This window comes from Talpa europaea (genome assembly GCF_964194135.1).
Source record: "Talpa europaea genome assembly, chromosome: 12".
In the NCBI taxonomy this organism is placed as follows: domain Eukaryota; kingdom Metazoa; phylum Chordata; class Mammalia; order Eulipotyphla; family Talpidae; genus Talpa; species Talpa europaea.
The window spans coordinates 25,151,112-25,166,727 of record NC_140079.1 but is presented as its reverse complement, the minus strand read 5'-3'; the positions used below and the strand labels follow the sequence as shown (position 1 = coordinate 25,166,727).

Below are 15,616 nucleotides of genomic sequence, written 5' to 3'. Positions count from 1 at the left end.
TATCTGAAGCCCTTAGAAAATACATAAAAAACTTCTTTAGATCTTCAAGATTCTCCCCTTCCAGGATTTTATGTCTTGATAAAGACCCTTTTTATTTATTTTTTTAAGATTTATTTATGCATACAAGAGCTGGGGTACAGGCCAGAGGTGTGTGTGTGGGGGTGTGTGTGTGTGTGAGGATTCACCAGAGACAGAGTGGGGAACAGAATAGGCAGATCAACTGAAATACACTGCTGAGGGGAGCAGTGGGCGTGTCAGGAGAGGTCTGCTGCGCCATGTGGTTTGTTCCCTGGCTGGCCAGGAATTGAACTTGTGCTGCAGTGGCTGCGGACAGCCTCATAGGTTGCGTCTTAACCCTTGTGCCACCAGGGAGGCCCCAAGACCCTTTTTATTTATCAAGGGATAAATAACCCCATTAGCTGCATCCTACCTACATGATCCTGCATTGGCTCTTGTACATGCTGTATGATAATTAGGAAGATACAGCTGAATTTATTAAAGCTCAGGCAGACTCTGACGGCCCATTTCTTTCTACAGAAAGTTGAGCCTTATTAAATTCTAGCGTATTAATACCATTTACTTGGCTTATTGTGAAGGAGGCAGTAAGCAAGATTGGAGAGATGGCTCCTTGCCCAAAGCCCCTTCTTTCCAGAGACCTTGGGTTTTTGAGGTCCTGGATGTACACTTGTTTGTACAGAGAGTTGCAGCTCTTTACAGTGTTAACGGAAGTTGGCCTGGGTTTCCTGAGTAGTTTGAGATGGGAGTTTCTGGCATGAGTGGGCACAGATCTGGTTATATTCCCTGTTTAATTGGTTCCATTCAGTCATTCATTCGTTCCATTGCCATAGTTATAGTACTGAGCAAACTGGAGTTTTGTCAGCCTTTTATTGCAATTAAAAAAAATCTTACTTTAAAAAATGCCAGATGTCTATTCTGACCATTTCACAGAGTTATTTTGAAGATAAATTGAGATAACGTATGCGGAAAAACTTAAAAGCATTAATTTAATTTGTAAGTAGTGTCAAATTGAGTGTGAGTGCTTGTATTAAATTATTGAGAGCTGGAGAGGAAAATTAATTGCAACCCCTTTTAAATGCAAGTTGCAGAGAAGTCTCCTTACATGATAAATAACAGAAGTGGAATTTTGATGCCCATAGAACAGCCCCAGCTTTCACATCAACTTTTTCTCACGCCTCTATATAAACTGAGGCATCGTGGTATTTTAAACTCTTCTAAAGCCAGATACCACATCCCAATGGTATCCTGTGCAGAGAATCCGTGAAACTTCCAGTGACAAAAAGGCTGTCCCACTACTCTAAGCCACAGCTAATTACCTCCACTTGCTGGAGTCCAGCTCTGCATTAGCAGCGCCGGCTCACCCCCATCCACCCAGCCCAACTCTGACTCACTCCATAAACAGGCCTGTTCCAGGAGCAATGTTTTGAAGTTGTCTCAGTGAACTTCATTAGAACTTCATTAGTTTTCTCCAATTTTTTTTTTTTTTTTTTTACTGGTTTCTTGCTTTCTTAGATGGAGATGCTTCTGGGACACCTTTTCCTTTTTTTAAACAGAAAACTGGCCTTACCCGGTTACTCCTGTTTTCTATTGCTTCTTTACTAAACTGTAGGAGTTCTCCTAAAAACACACCCACCTTTTACAGGAATCTGACTTCATTGTGGAAAAGAAACTGTAAGATTGTTTCCTCTGCTCTATTGCCCGACAAAAGTAGGCAGGAGTAGGAGACTTTTTGTTGCCAGTATTAAAAACACTGTTAGAGAAGCCAAGTTGTCAATTCTTAAATTTATTTTATTGTACTGGCAGTGTGTTTGTTTTCATAAATTGCTCTCATTTTTTCACTGTAGCACCCCTACACATTCTCCTGCCTATTATTGCTTAATATCTCAGAATCCTACCTCCTTCATCTGTAAAGTGACAGTATTACTCTCTACTAGAAATGTTTATTTTTTTTTAATTTTTTTTAAAGATTTATTTATTTATACAAGAACCGGGGTATAGGCCAGATGCGTGGGAGGGTGAGAGAATTCACCAGAGACAGAGTGGAGAGCAGAACAGGCAGACTGACGAAACACACTGCTGAGGGGAGCAGCGGGCAGGACAGGAGAGGTTTGCTTTGCCATGTGGGATTCTTGCTGGCCGGGTGGCCAGGATCAAACCCATAATGCAGAGGCTGCAGACAGCTTCATAGAGTGGTGCTCTACCACCTGCACCACCAGGGAGGCCCATAGAAATGTTTAGAGAATTAAATGAGACTATGTTTATTAAGTATTTAACACAATGCTTGGCACAGATGTGCTCAATTTTTTTTTCTGGATTATTTGATGCCTATTTATTTTTCTAGTGCAAATTATTTTTATCTTTGTCTCTTCTGTAGGCTTTGAGTAGTAAGTATTAAGGCTGTCTGCTTCTTTTACCTGTCTTCAGATTGGCACTTTCTTAACCTTCAGTTCGATCCAGAAGGAAAGCTTGTTGGAAATAAGTAAACTCTTCTTTTGTCTTTGTGATCTTGTTTCATTTCTTGCCTCTTCTTGAATGTAGACTGTTTCCCATGTGGATGATAGGTATTTTAAGTATTGCTGCATAACTACCCAAAGGATTAATGACTTAAAACATTAACCCCTTTAATGGAGCTTCCATATGATCCAGCAATTGCACTCCTAGGTATTTACCCAAAGGACACAGAATCATTAATTCAAAAGGGCACCTGCACCCCTATGTTTGTAACAGCACTATTTACAATAGGTAAGCTATGGATACAACCCAAATGCCCAAAAATAGATGACTGGATCAAGAAGATGTGGTACATATACACCATGGAATATTACTCAGCATTCAAAAAAAGATAAGCTCATGCCATTTGCAGCAACATGGATGGAGCTGGAAGGGATCATGCTCAGCGAAATAAGCCAGAAAGAAAAAGAAAAATATCAGATGGTCTCACTCATAGCAGGAATTTAGAAAACCTAAATAAGGGACCAGGAAAATGACTAACTGTAATAAAGTAAAAATCAAAATCAACAAGCAACTATAAACCAGAGACACACTACGGGGGTGCGGGAGAAGGAGGAGGAATTTGGGTCAAAATAAGGGGGGGTGGGAATTATATGGGGAATATAACCAAGATGAAAATGCATACATTGTGAAAAAATAAAAAATGATGTAAAAATATATAAAATAAAATAAAATAAAAATATTAACCCCTTTATTATCTCCTAGAAGTCTCTGGTCAATTGGATGAAGCTAGGCAGTCCTGCTGGCCTTGCTTGGGGTCTCTAATCAGTTCTAATCAGATGGAGTATGGTGCTGGAACAGACATAGTGACTTCACTCACATGTCCTTGGGAAGGCACTACCTAATGCCCTTTTCTCTCCCTCCTCCCCTTATACATCCTTATGTGGCAACACAAACATAGAAGTGCCAGGTCTTCTTAAGGCTTGGAACTGGGAGAGCACAGCCTCCTTTCTGCTTTCCATGGTTAGAGCTGGTTACAGGGCCAATCTAGATTCAGCCCAGGGGGTATCCTTGGAGACTAGCTCCCCAGATGGTTATAGTAACCTGCCTCTCAATCATTCCCACACTATTTAATTCACTTTGTTACCAAGGGAGTGCATTACTCATTGTTTCTCCAACAACATTTAAAGCTCCATGTTCTTCTACTTAAAATCTTCTGAGGTTAAACTAGCAAATTGTTTTACTACATATGTAGAACAAGGATAACAAATTCTGTAAATCACTAAATGACTGCATTGTGAAATTTTCAAATGGTTAAATTGTTCCTTCATCAACAAGACTGCTGCTGGAGGGTCAATGTTTCCATGAGCTATGAACTGAAATGCTACCCGTTTTAAATTCTAGGGCTCACCTGTGCTAACAGCATCAGTGCTGGCAGCTGTATTGTTCAGACGACCCTGAGCTCATGAATTGCTCTGAATATTTTTTTCTCTTTCTCCCTTTCTCTGTAGTTCCTTATGAAACAAACACAAAAGCAGACACAGTCACACCTTCAGATGCCACTCAGAATGATGGAAGAGATGGTTCAGAAACTGGGTTATTGAGTGCATTTCCAGCGAAGGAACATTCCAGTGTGGTGGAATCATCATCAGAGAAAAATGCTAGTGGGGTCTTGGTCCCTGATGCTCCCATCATTCTGAGCCCCCCACAGACCCACACAGCAGACACATACAGCCTGGTGTGGAGGGCAGGGAAGGACGGCGGACTGCCCATCAACGCCTATTTTGTGAAGTATCGAAAGGTAATGTCTTCCCATGTATCATCTTTCTCTTCTCACACCTCGCGTGTATAGCATATACTATCCTTTACATCGGTGGAGTGGTGGGAAACAGGACAAAAGCCCAGGATGTTGGCTTTGGCAGAGAGAGCCCAGCATTTGTGCTGGCTTCATCAGCCTTATAAAAGCAGTAAGAATGAAGTATAAATAATTTTCTCCCCAAACTAAGATTCTGATGACCCAGTAACATCTTGACTTCTTGTTAATCAAGCATTTTCACACCTTGGGTATAAAATGCTATAAACCATTTTTTAAAAGGTTATTCCTTCCCTTTCTAAGATAGTAGTATACAGTTTATTTAGCAGCCTCACAGCCCGGTGCTCAACCGCTGCGCCACCAGGGGAGGCCCTCAAGCAGTTTTTCTTTTTTTAATAAAGTTTCTTTTTCTTTTTCTTTTTTTTTTTAAGATTTGTTTATTTATTTATTTATACGAGCACTGGGTACAGTCAGAAGCGCGGGAGGGTGAGAGAATTCACCAGAGCCAGAGCGGAGAGCAGAGCAGGCAGAAGGACCGAAGTACACTGCTGAGGGGAGCAGCGGGTGGCAGGAGAGGTCTGTGCGCCATGCGGGACCCTCCTCCGGTGGCCGGGTAGCAGACGGGGATCGAACCAGCGCTGCAGAGGCTGCGGGCAGCTTCGCAACCCAGCGCTCAACCGCTGCACCACCGGGGAGGCCCTCAAGCAGTTTCTTATTAGAAACAATTGCTTGAACAAAGTCTGGAGTCATCTCTAAAAATTATCTGCATTTCAAGTTGTTTCCTTGATTGTATTAGAATCTTACATTGTGTGGCCACTTTGATTACTTATTTATGGTAAACGTAGGTCCTCTATCAGTTGATTTCCCAGATGTTTTCTCTTTGGAAGCTTGTATTAAAGGAAAATGAAAAAAATCTTTGCTCTGTTTAGTAAGACTAGTAAATGAAAGAAATGAGAGGAGATGCACTCATATATATATTTGTGAGTTATCACTAGTTTACAGTACTGTAGCTGATTGTATGATTTAGGGGTATAGGTTCATACCACTTCAGATGTATGTCACCACATCACACCCACCACAAAGTACCCATAGTCCTTCACCAAAGTGCACTGAACCTCCACCCCATGTTCCATCCCCACCCTCTCCTGCTGGTAGCTTCTGTTCGATGTGCTCATATTTAATGTTCTTTGTCCAAGATATTTTGGTATTCATCATTTAATAGTTACAGTTTTACATCTGGAAAGATTAACATGGTGATAGTTGGAAGTTTGCCCACTGTTTCTAAACTGATGATTCTACATGAAGAATGTTCATTGTTCTTAGCCACATGAAAATCCATGTAAGACTGTTGGCTCCGTAACCAGGACATAGGGGATTGGATCTCTTTATTCCCTCCAATACAGATCGAACAATTCAAGACATGAAACAGGAATGCTGGAAATATATAATTGTATAATTCACAAACATACAAGCATATATAGTCTGTATTCTAATTTATTATACATTATGTATGTTACATGTTGTTATTACTACATATTATTGTATACTTATTTTATCCTCTCAGTAGCCCAGCAAGAAGGGAGTATTGTGTCCATTACAAATAAGGGAAACACACTTTAGAAAGGCAAATGAAACTTGCTTGAGTAAGTAGAGAAGCCAGCAGTCATTTTATAGTGAAAGTTACCAAGTTTTTGCTGTATGTCTCTTTTACTTGAAATAGTATATCACTTCCCAAAATTCATCTAAAATTGAATGACTTCTAGTTTTTATCTAATGTGAGTGGAAGGCTTTCCAGTCCTTTGTCTCCTCTTTTTAACAACTTGTCTTCTCTGGAGCAGTTAGATGATGGTGTTGGCGCGGCGGGAAGCTGGCACACTGTTCGGGTCCCAGGAAGTGAAAATGAGCTCCACTTAACAGAACTGGAGCCATCTAGTCTCTATGAGGTCTTGATGGTAGCAAGAAGTGCAGCAGGTGAAGGACAGCCTGCTATGCTTACCTTCCGAACTAGCAAAGGTGAGTATAATCTGCCTTTTAGAAGAATGAGCTGGCTATTGTGCTAATTCTTTATTAGTAGATATTTTTTTGGGGGTAGTGCAGATTCTCATATATACATTGGTTAAATAAGTTTATGATTGTGCCATGTTTTCATGCTGCATTATTCTGTCTAAGCCAATATTCCACAAATATTTTTGCGAGCTTATGATATATAAGGCATTTGGGTAGATGATACAGGGGAAACAAAATGACCAAAGTAAGGTCCATCCTAACAGAGTTTCTACTTAGCTCAGAAAGGTCACACATATACATAAATCCTAACTACAAGGCAAAAATTCCAGTTCAGCTAGCATTTATTGACTTTCTTCTGTGTGTTGGTCAATCGACAAAACACCTTTCCCTCATGCAGTTTGCATTCCAGTTGGGAGAGACTTATACCTAAATTCTAAGTATATTAGAAGGTTGTAAGTGTTAATGAGAGAAATAAGTTAGGGGGTAGATACGGGAGAGTAAGGGGTATAACAGTTGTCACTGTTGAAGCAGGTGGCCAGAGCTATCAGTGAACAAATGACAGCAGAGCAGAACTTAAAGAGGTGAAGTGGAAAGCCACTGGGCCATCTAGCAAAAGAACACCCCTCAGGGGAATTACTAGTGCAGAGGCTCTGGAGTGGGGTATCTGGTGTGCCTGGGGAGTACTGAGGGGGCCACAGTGATGGGAGTGAGTGAGGAGGCTGCAGGAAGTGCTCTCAGGACTTGGCAGAGTGACCAAATCACACAACCCTGGTCCACTCTGCAAGGACTTTGACTTTGATTCTGAGGGAGCTGGAGGCATTAGAGGGCTTTGAACAGAGTCGCAAGATCTGCTGGCTGTTTCAATGGGATGATTCTGTCTGTAGGCAGGGATAAACTGGAGGAGGGCAAAGGTGTAGGCAAAGAGACCAGACCATGACAAGTTCTGTGAGAGACTTATATAGAGAGCGCTGGAGTACAAAGAAAGGATGCTCTTTCTGTGGGGCAGTTTATGAGGGCAGGTGTGGCTGAAAAAGTGACTTCTTACACTGGCCATAAATGGGCAAAAAGACTTAGTGAGCAGAGATGAGAATTGGGTGGAAGGAGATATGACTGAGAAGAAATTTTATGTTAATTTTTGAAAAAGACTCTTACTCTAATTGCTGAGACTGACTAGAAGAATGAGTATTTCTTCAAAAGTATTCTGATTTTATAATTAGTCCTTATTTATAGTGTGAACTTACAAATGCTGAATATTAAATGTGTGTTAATTTAAAAGTCATCACCCAGTTTCACTTTTTGCCTCTTGAAATTTTAGAACTTAACTTGACAATTTTTCTGTGACGAAACTTAACAGCTCTTGAATGATGAATTTTATGTTTTAGAATTAAGATTTATATACAATAAGAAAAATGGATGAATATTTGAGAATCTTTAGTTATTTGGCTTTTTCCCTTGCGTTATTATTTTGTATGTGTAAATTAAAGTTAACTGATGAAGAAAGACACATTTTAGGTTTCCTTTAAAGATATTAGAAAAAAGTCAACGGGTTTTTAATTAGGTCTTAGATTTTAGACACTATAACAGATAAATCCCTGCATTTATGTCTATATACTGGTTGAGCTGCATAGTATCTTTTCTTACTTTATATGTGAACATAAGGCTATGTTACAGTGTATGTTTTTTAACCTTTCTAGAGAAAACAACATCATCGAAGAACACCCAGATATCCTCTCCACCCGTGGGTGTTCCTAAGCGCCCCATAATATCAGAGACTGCAGAAAATTTTGGAGTGGTACTTAAAGATTCCTCTAGGCATAGTGGAGGTAAAGAGAAGAATCTTCATCTTGTTCATTTTCTTTGTTTACAAATGTAACTGACTGGAAAAACAAAACAAAACTAAACAAAACAAAAAAGCCAAAACAAATGTAACTGACTGGTTTTAGATTATCTAGGGGGTGGGACAGAACTGGATGTTTGTTACTCAGATTATATGCTACCCTGTAGGTCTATTAGGTTCTCTTTCAACTATTTTAATGTCCTGCATTCAAATCTTAGTAACTCATTGACATAACTGGTATTTATGATCATGAACTCAGGTTCTAAATATTTTGATAAGTTGTTATAACTTACAAAAAGGGTTTTTCTGTCTCCTTTCTGGCAAGGAAGCCAAATCTAAAAAATAAATAAATTCCATCTTTATGTTACATTATTTTGGTTTCAGGAAATGAAACTCAGCATAATAATTTGATATTTGTACATATTGTTGAATATCACAATAAGTCTGTTTACCATCTTTTAGCAACTTTCAATTTTGTAATGCCATATTATTAAGTATAGTTCTCACGCCATACATTACATATCCTTGACATATTTATTTTGTAACTGAAATTCATACCTCTTGATCCCCTTCATCCATTTCACTTACTCCCAACCCTTTATGTGGTAACCACCAATCTATTTCCTGCTTCTGTGATTTCAGTTTTGTTTTATTTGTTTGTTTCATTTAGCCTAATACACTCAAGGTCCATCCATGTTATCACAAATAGCAAGATTTCATTCTTTCTCATAGCTAATATTCCCTTGTGCATACACCAATCTTCTTTATCCATTCATCCATCAGTGAGCAAATTCATATTTTGAACTTTGATGACACTTTGGGTTTCTGTCTTATCAAAATGTATGGTATTTCTAGATACATTCCCCCCTGTCCCCCCAAAACTTTCTTTTTCCTATTTGATCTTTGGTGATTTTTAACCTCATACAAATCAGCATAAGGAAGTTATTCAGTTGTTTAGTTTAAAAAAAAGAGATTCACTAACAGTTCTGTTCATTCTGTTTCCATTGCTTTCTAATTTGAAAGGAATACAGTAAGTATCACTCAAAGTTGCCTGCTTTGAATATATTTCTGTTTATTTGTTAAGCAGTTTATCCTTAAAATGCCATAATTTTTCCATGCAAGTTATGCATCCATATTTCCTTCATTTCTACGTGTTGTATTGTGGAGTGAAAAGGTGTTGAGACAGAGGTATTGCCTGGGGAGTGGGCACAGGCTAGACAGAGCCAGGACACCCTTAGTGATTTCACCGCAGTCACAGAACCAAGGGCCCAGATCAGGTCCTCACATCCAAGCTCTGGACATTTGATTAGCAATATGCTGAGAGAGCTGTTCTTTAGAGAACCAACTCAAGTTTACAAAAATTCACAGGTGGACGACAGTTTACTAATTTACTAATTGATGTGGCTATTACAGAGACCAAATTGCTTCTATCTGCATTGTTTTCTTGTGGGAGCAGAGTGGGAAGCCAATTAGCATCTCAAGGAGAGTGGTCTGTGGTTTAAATGGCTGGTGAACTTCCTCCCCATGTTTCCACCTGCTACAGGATCCACACGACTGACCTGTGGCTTGAGGCATACCCTCCACTTGGCAGTGCTCACTCAAAACTACCAGGCTTCAGCTCTCATACCCCCTGTTGATACCTCCTGTTCATAAGGATCATCTGTTTTCTGATAGCACTTTATTTAACTGCACAGTGTGTCTTTCTGCTTTCAGCCTGAGTGCTCTCTTCCCATTTTTGTCAGCTTGATTCATTAATCAAACTTTGTCTGTTACCTGGGTCTGTTTTTTAGAGTAGCATTCGTGAAACCTTAAGCTATGTTAAGATAGGACATAATAGCTGTAGCTAATGTAATCATCTGTAGATCGTTTGTTGAATGTGTTTTGTGTACCTTGGATGGATAAAGAAAAACATTTAAATAAGATAGCATAACTGAAAATTTATTATAGATATAGCCATAAGCAGACTTGAATCACCAAATAATTATTTAATGTTAGAGTCATGAATCCAGAAGAGTGTGGTCACAGTTATCAGGCTCATTAACTTTACCTTTTTCAGAGCTAATTATAAAATTTATAGATTATTTTACTTTTCCTTCTTGTATTCGGCCATTTCACTGCTGACTAGCTTTTAGCGGAGGATGGGAAGGTATTCAGAATATTATTAACTCTGGCAAAATGTTTGGTGAAGAACCTTTAATAAACTGTGGTTTGAGGTCTACCCTGTTTGGTTTATTATAGCTATCTGTATCTCTGACGCCGCAGGTTATTAAAATGAATATTTTGCATTTGTAGTTCCAGAGGCCCCAGATAGGCCTACAATCTCTACTGCTTCAGAGACATCTGTCTACGTTACTTGGATTCCTCGGGCAAATGGGGGCTCTCCAATCACAGCCTTCAAGGTTGAATATAAGCGGATGAGGACCAGTGATTGGCTGGTGGCAGCAGAAGACATCCCTCCTTCTAAACTCTCTGTGGAAGTCCGCAGTTTAGAACCAGGTTGTAATATTAGATATTTCCTTCTATTATCTTCAGTGCTGACTGTAGATGCTTTTTTTTTTTGTGTGTGTGGGACCCTCGCCGGGGAACAAACCGGCGCTGCAGAGGCTGCGGGCAGCGCTCAACCGCTGCGCCACCAGGGGAGGCCCTAGATGCTTATTTTTAATAATCTTACAGTTTTCTAATTATTAAAGTGATGCAAGCTTATTGTATAAAAATTTGAAAATTAAAAAAAAAAAAAAGAGAATCAACCTCCTGAAATCCACTCATCCAGAGATAGCCATTGTTTACATTTTGGTGTATTTCTCCCTAGCTTTTTTTCTCTTTTTAATACAGACTCATGCCATAAATATTATTTTGTGACCCATTTCCCTCATATGTATATTCTAATCATTAAAAATGCTTCAAAAACTCAAGTTTTAGTAGCTATATATGTCTACCATAGTAATAGATCATCATTTACTCTATCCATTCTTTATTTCTAGGTTTATTTTAGATTATTTTTACTTCTTCACAATTAGAAATAATATTGTGGCAAAGTCTTTGTGTGTTTTGCTATGAAGGAAATTGGTCCTTTGGCCAAAATAATTTGATCGCATTGCTATTAAACTCAGAACTTAGTTATGTAGAAATAAAAAAACAAATATGTTGGTACAGTTGGGAACTGTAGAGGCAGTTTTAAATGTGGAGAAAACTGAAGAACATTTACCAATGGAAAACATTGTCTTCAGAAGTGGTTATGTTTGAGTTATTAGGAAACATGTTTTAGAATTCTAATTTATTCTTTTAAATTCAGATTTTTAGAAACTCATAATCCTTAGATTTTTTTATCTTCTTTTATTTTAAAAGATTTATTTACTTAATCATATAAGAACTGGGGTGCAGGCCAGAGATGCGTGGGGTGAGAGGATTCACCAGAGGCAGAATGGGGAACAGAACAGGCAGACTGACTGAAATACACTGCTGACGGGAGCAGCGGGCGAGTTAGGAGAGGTCTGTAGTGCCATGTGAGTTTCTCCCTGGCCGGCTGGGGATTGAACTCTTGCTGCAGAGGCTGTGGCCTGCTTTGTAGTGCAGTTCTTAACCCCTTGTGCTACCAGGGATGCCCTTTTTTGTCTTCTTAATATCCAATCCAAAGAAATACCTTCTGTTGTAGTTCAAATCTGCTCCCTCTTGCCCTATTATTAGTAGTCAGAGTGACATCTGCCATCACCCACACAGTGCCCTTCTTAAATGTATTCATCATATTAGACTTCGCCTCAGTGGTTTCTTTCAAAGGAAAAAGAACCTAGTTTGGGGCACAGATACTTCAGCTTACACAGTATCTGATAGATATGACTTAAGGATGAGGATGGTTAAAAATGTACTCTCCCTGTTCTCTATCCGGCCCCTCCATGACACAGATCACTGCATGGCTTTCTCTCCCAGTGACTGCTAATAAGGCGTTGGATTCTTGAATGCAGTGCACTCAATAGTCACTGTAGTTAACAGAAGATGTCACGTGGGTTGAAAGCCATTTACCTTACAGGCTTTAGAGTATGTTACTGTTACTGTAGGTAAATACTAAAGTACAATTGTCATATTTTGAATTTATACCTTCAGTTGTCATTTATGACTTTTAAAATTTATCTTTTATTTATTTTTTTCCTTCCTCAAAAGGCTCAACATACAAATTTAGGGTCATTGCCATCAACCACTATGGTGAAAGTTTTCGGAGTTCAGCATCTCGTCCTTATCAGGTGGCGGGGTTCCCCAATCGTTTTTCAAACCGTCCAATCGCTGGACCTCACATTGCGTATACAGAAGCTGTCAGTGACACTCAGATCATGCTAAAGTGGACAGTAAGTAAAGCATCTTCTATGATGAGAAGGTTTTCTGGTTTGGCCTATTTGACAATTTAATATTCTCATGAGATGATACAATGAACAGCATATCTTTTAACTGCAGAAAAAAACCAAGGACATATATAATTGTCTGAAAGCACATTTGTAATTGGAGCAGTGTTGAAAATAAAATTATCATTTAATTTAATCAGCTGTCATACAAGTGTTAATTTAGCATTTCATGAAGTATTCATTTGGAACCACATGTATTTTTATGCCTTTGAACCTCATGAAATATATTACTCTGCAGTAAGCAAAATGTTCTTAACACTTTGAATTAAAAATGGCCATCAGGGATGTTTGCAATATGAAGCTAAAAGAATGTTATCAACACTGAAAAGTAAATCTTAATGGACATGAAAGTTACATTTATTTTGTCTCTGACAAGGCTTTGCTTCTACCTTTTTTTTTTTTTAGTACATTCCATCAATTAATAATAACACTCCCATTCAAGGATTTTATATCTATTACCGGCCAACAGATAGTGACAATGACAGTGATTACAAGAGGGATATTGTAGAAGGTAAGTTCCATTGTCAAGCTGAAGTTCTAATATGGAAGCTTTGGTGGGAAGGGGTTTATAAATATTACAAAACAAACAAACAAAAAAAAACGGCAGTTAAAATAGAGTGACAAATGGTGTATGCTTTATTTTCTTGAGTTTTTCTCAAAGAAAGTCATTTTTTCCAATTTAACACATATATAGTGCTTTACCTTTTGGTTATAGAAGCAAACATTTACAAAAATATGGAAGACAGATGACTTGTCAGTAATTTATCTGAAAAGAATTCTTGATTTCTGTTTAAAGATGAGTAATGAGTATAAAAATCAGTTGCAACTTTTAGCTATATTTAAATAATGTAACTCAGTCAGTAGTTCCATGGAGGTCTGTAGTAAAAAGATCCCATTTTGAGCATGTTACTACTTTTAGAGATATCTTGAGAAACTTGGATATGTGTAAGGCAAAACCAGCCAAGATGGTAAAGTCTGTTTAAACTGCCTTTTTACTGACTGAAAATGGAACCATAGTATGGCCTCTGGTCTGCAGGCCTCATGTGATTGGTGGTGCTGCAGACACTCAGCCTGTCCATTGCACCTCTCCTCTTCTCACTGCCTCCCATCACGCACTGGCCTTTCAGTTTCCTTGTGTGCACCAACATTTTTCTTGCCTCAGATAACCTCCTCCCATTTACATGAGGTAACCTGTTACAGTTGCTAATACCACCTCTTATGTTTGTTTTATAGAATTTACCACAATTTAGATGTGTGTACATGTATGAAATTATTTGCTTAAAGCTGGTCTCCTCCATTAAATGTTAACCTCTTTGTGGGCAAGGGATCTTTTTTCCCACTGCTATATCTCTAGCCCTTACAGTGGTGAGGGGTTCAGTTTGATTGAATGAATGAATGAGTCAATGAATGAATGAATGAATGGAGACCGCAAAGAATAATGGAATATCTGGGGGTGATCAGGCTAGAAAAAAGAAGTAATAGAACAGACTAACAGAAGCAACATGACAGCTTTCTTCAAATATTTAAGGACTAATATGTGGAAGAGAATTCCACAGTTAGAGATGTGGCAGCTAAAAGGAAACAGTATAAGAGAGAACCTTCTAACATAACATTTCTAACATAGGCTAGAAACAATAGATAGATTATGGAGATGTTTAGAGAAGTTTGATATCTATTTCTCATTACTATCTTGAAAGGGGCTCTTATTTTGGGTGGAATAAGATACTCCAAGATACCACGTTTTTAAAATATTAAAGATACATGTTTTTGAAATATTAAATGTGCCAATGGCTCATGTTAGAAAATTGCTGTAAGTCAAGGTTATTTTTATATGACTTCTTTTTTAAAATTAATTTTAAGATAAAATTATAAAATTATGTAAGTATCAGGCATTCAGCATTGTTATTTGACATCTGTATTATGATTTCTCTATATCTAGTACTGCATAGTTTGTGCTGACAATAGTCATACTATAAAGCACTTTAAATATTCCCTATAATGTTTCTTTAAATATGGTAGCATCCCTTATGTTACCATATGTTTATCCAAATGAAAAATTATCATTTGAGTTGGCATGCCTGGCACATAGTAGGTGCTCAATAAATATTCTTTAAGTGAAGGAATGATTGTTTATTTTCATCTGTAAAAGTAGGAAATAAATTGGTTCCCAATTATGCTGAGCAAAATAAGTGAGAAGGAAAAAGAAAAATACCAGATGGTTTCACTTATAGGTGGAATATAGAGAAACTGAACAAAAGGTCAGGAAAAAGACAAAACTTGCAAATCGACCATAGATTTGAGGCATCCAGCAGGGGTGGGGGAGGAACAGGGGTCAAATCAGGGGAGGGAAGAGCACAAGGCACTATGGTGGTGAGTCACGGGTGCTGTGGTGGTGGGAGAAGTATGGGGACTACACCTAAGGGGAGAAATCAAATATTGTACAAAAAATGACAATGGTATAAGAAAATATCATATAAGAAAACATCCTAATCCCAGGCACACAAGTAAAATCTGCTTTAAGCATACAGAATAGAGAAAATGAGGGGAGGTAATTATTAGTACAAACTATTCTGTTAATTTAAGATGACAGCTTTCTTGAGTGAGAGATATGACTTGAAAGACACCTGCTGGGTCTTGGGTGCCAGTAATACTCTCTTTCTTGGCCAGGTGTCGGTACCATGGATGTGTTCAGTTTGTCAGCATTCAGTGAGGTGTACACTTAGGGGTACTTTTCCGTATGCATATTTACTTTGTAAAAATAGCTACTTAAAAGAAGAAATGGAAAGAACTGTTAGTGACTGTTCCTCATTTTAGTCCTTAGGTAAGTCTTCATTTTAGTTCAGCTGACTGAAGAGAATGGAATGGTCAGATTTCTATTTTAAAATTCTTCTGATAGGGCCTCCCTGGTGGCGCAGCGGTTGAGCGCTGGGCTGCGAAGCTGCCCGCAGCCTCTGCAGTGCCCGTTCAATCCCCGGCCACCTGCGAGGGTCCCACTTGGCGCACAGACCTCTTGGGCCGCCCGCTGCTCCCCTCAGCAGTGTACTTCGTCAGTCTGCTTGTTCTGTTCCCTGCTCTGGCTCTGGTGAATTCTCTCACCCT

At 38.7% G+C, this 15,616-nt stretch overlaps 1 protein-coding gene across 1 annotated transcript in view; it reads left to right on the top strand.

The window, feature by feature from the left end:
* Positions 1-15,616, top strand: part of CDON (cell adhesion associated, oncogene regulated) — a gene marked incomplete at its 3' end in the record, with an annotated part of 57,638 nt that overhangs the window by 16,621 nt on the left and 25,401 nt on the right. The window contains exons 8-13 of the mRNA XM_084250309.1: positions 3,981-4,270; positions 6,121-6,295; positions 7,984-8,112; positions 10,419-10,622; positions 12,282-12,463; positions 12,923-13,028. Coding sequence (XP_084106435.1) covers positions 3,981-4,270; positions 6,121-6,295; positions 7,984-8,112; positions 10,419-10,622; positions 12,282-12,463; positions 12,923-13,028 — 1,086 coding nt within the window. The remainder of the gene's footprint in view (positions 1-3,980; positions 4,271-6,120; positions 6,296-7,983; positions 8,113-10,418; positions 10,623-12,281; positions 12,464-12,922; positions 13,029-15,616) is intronic.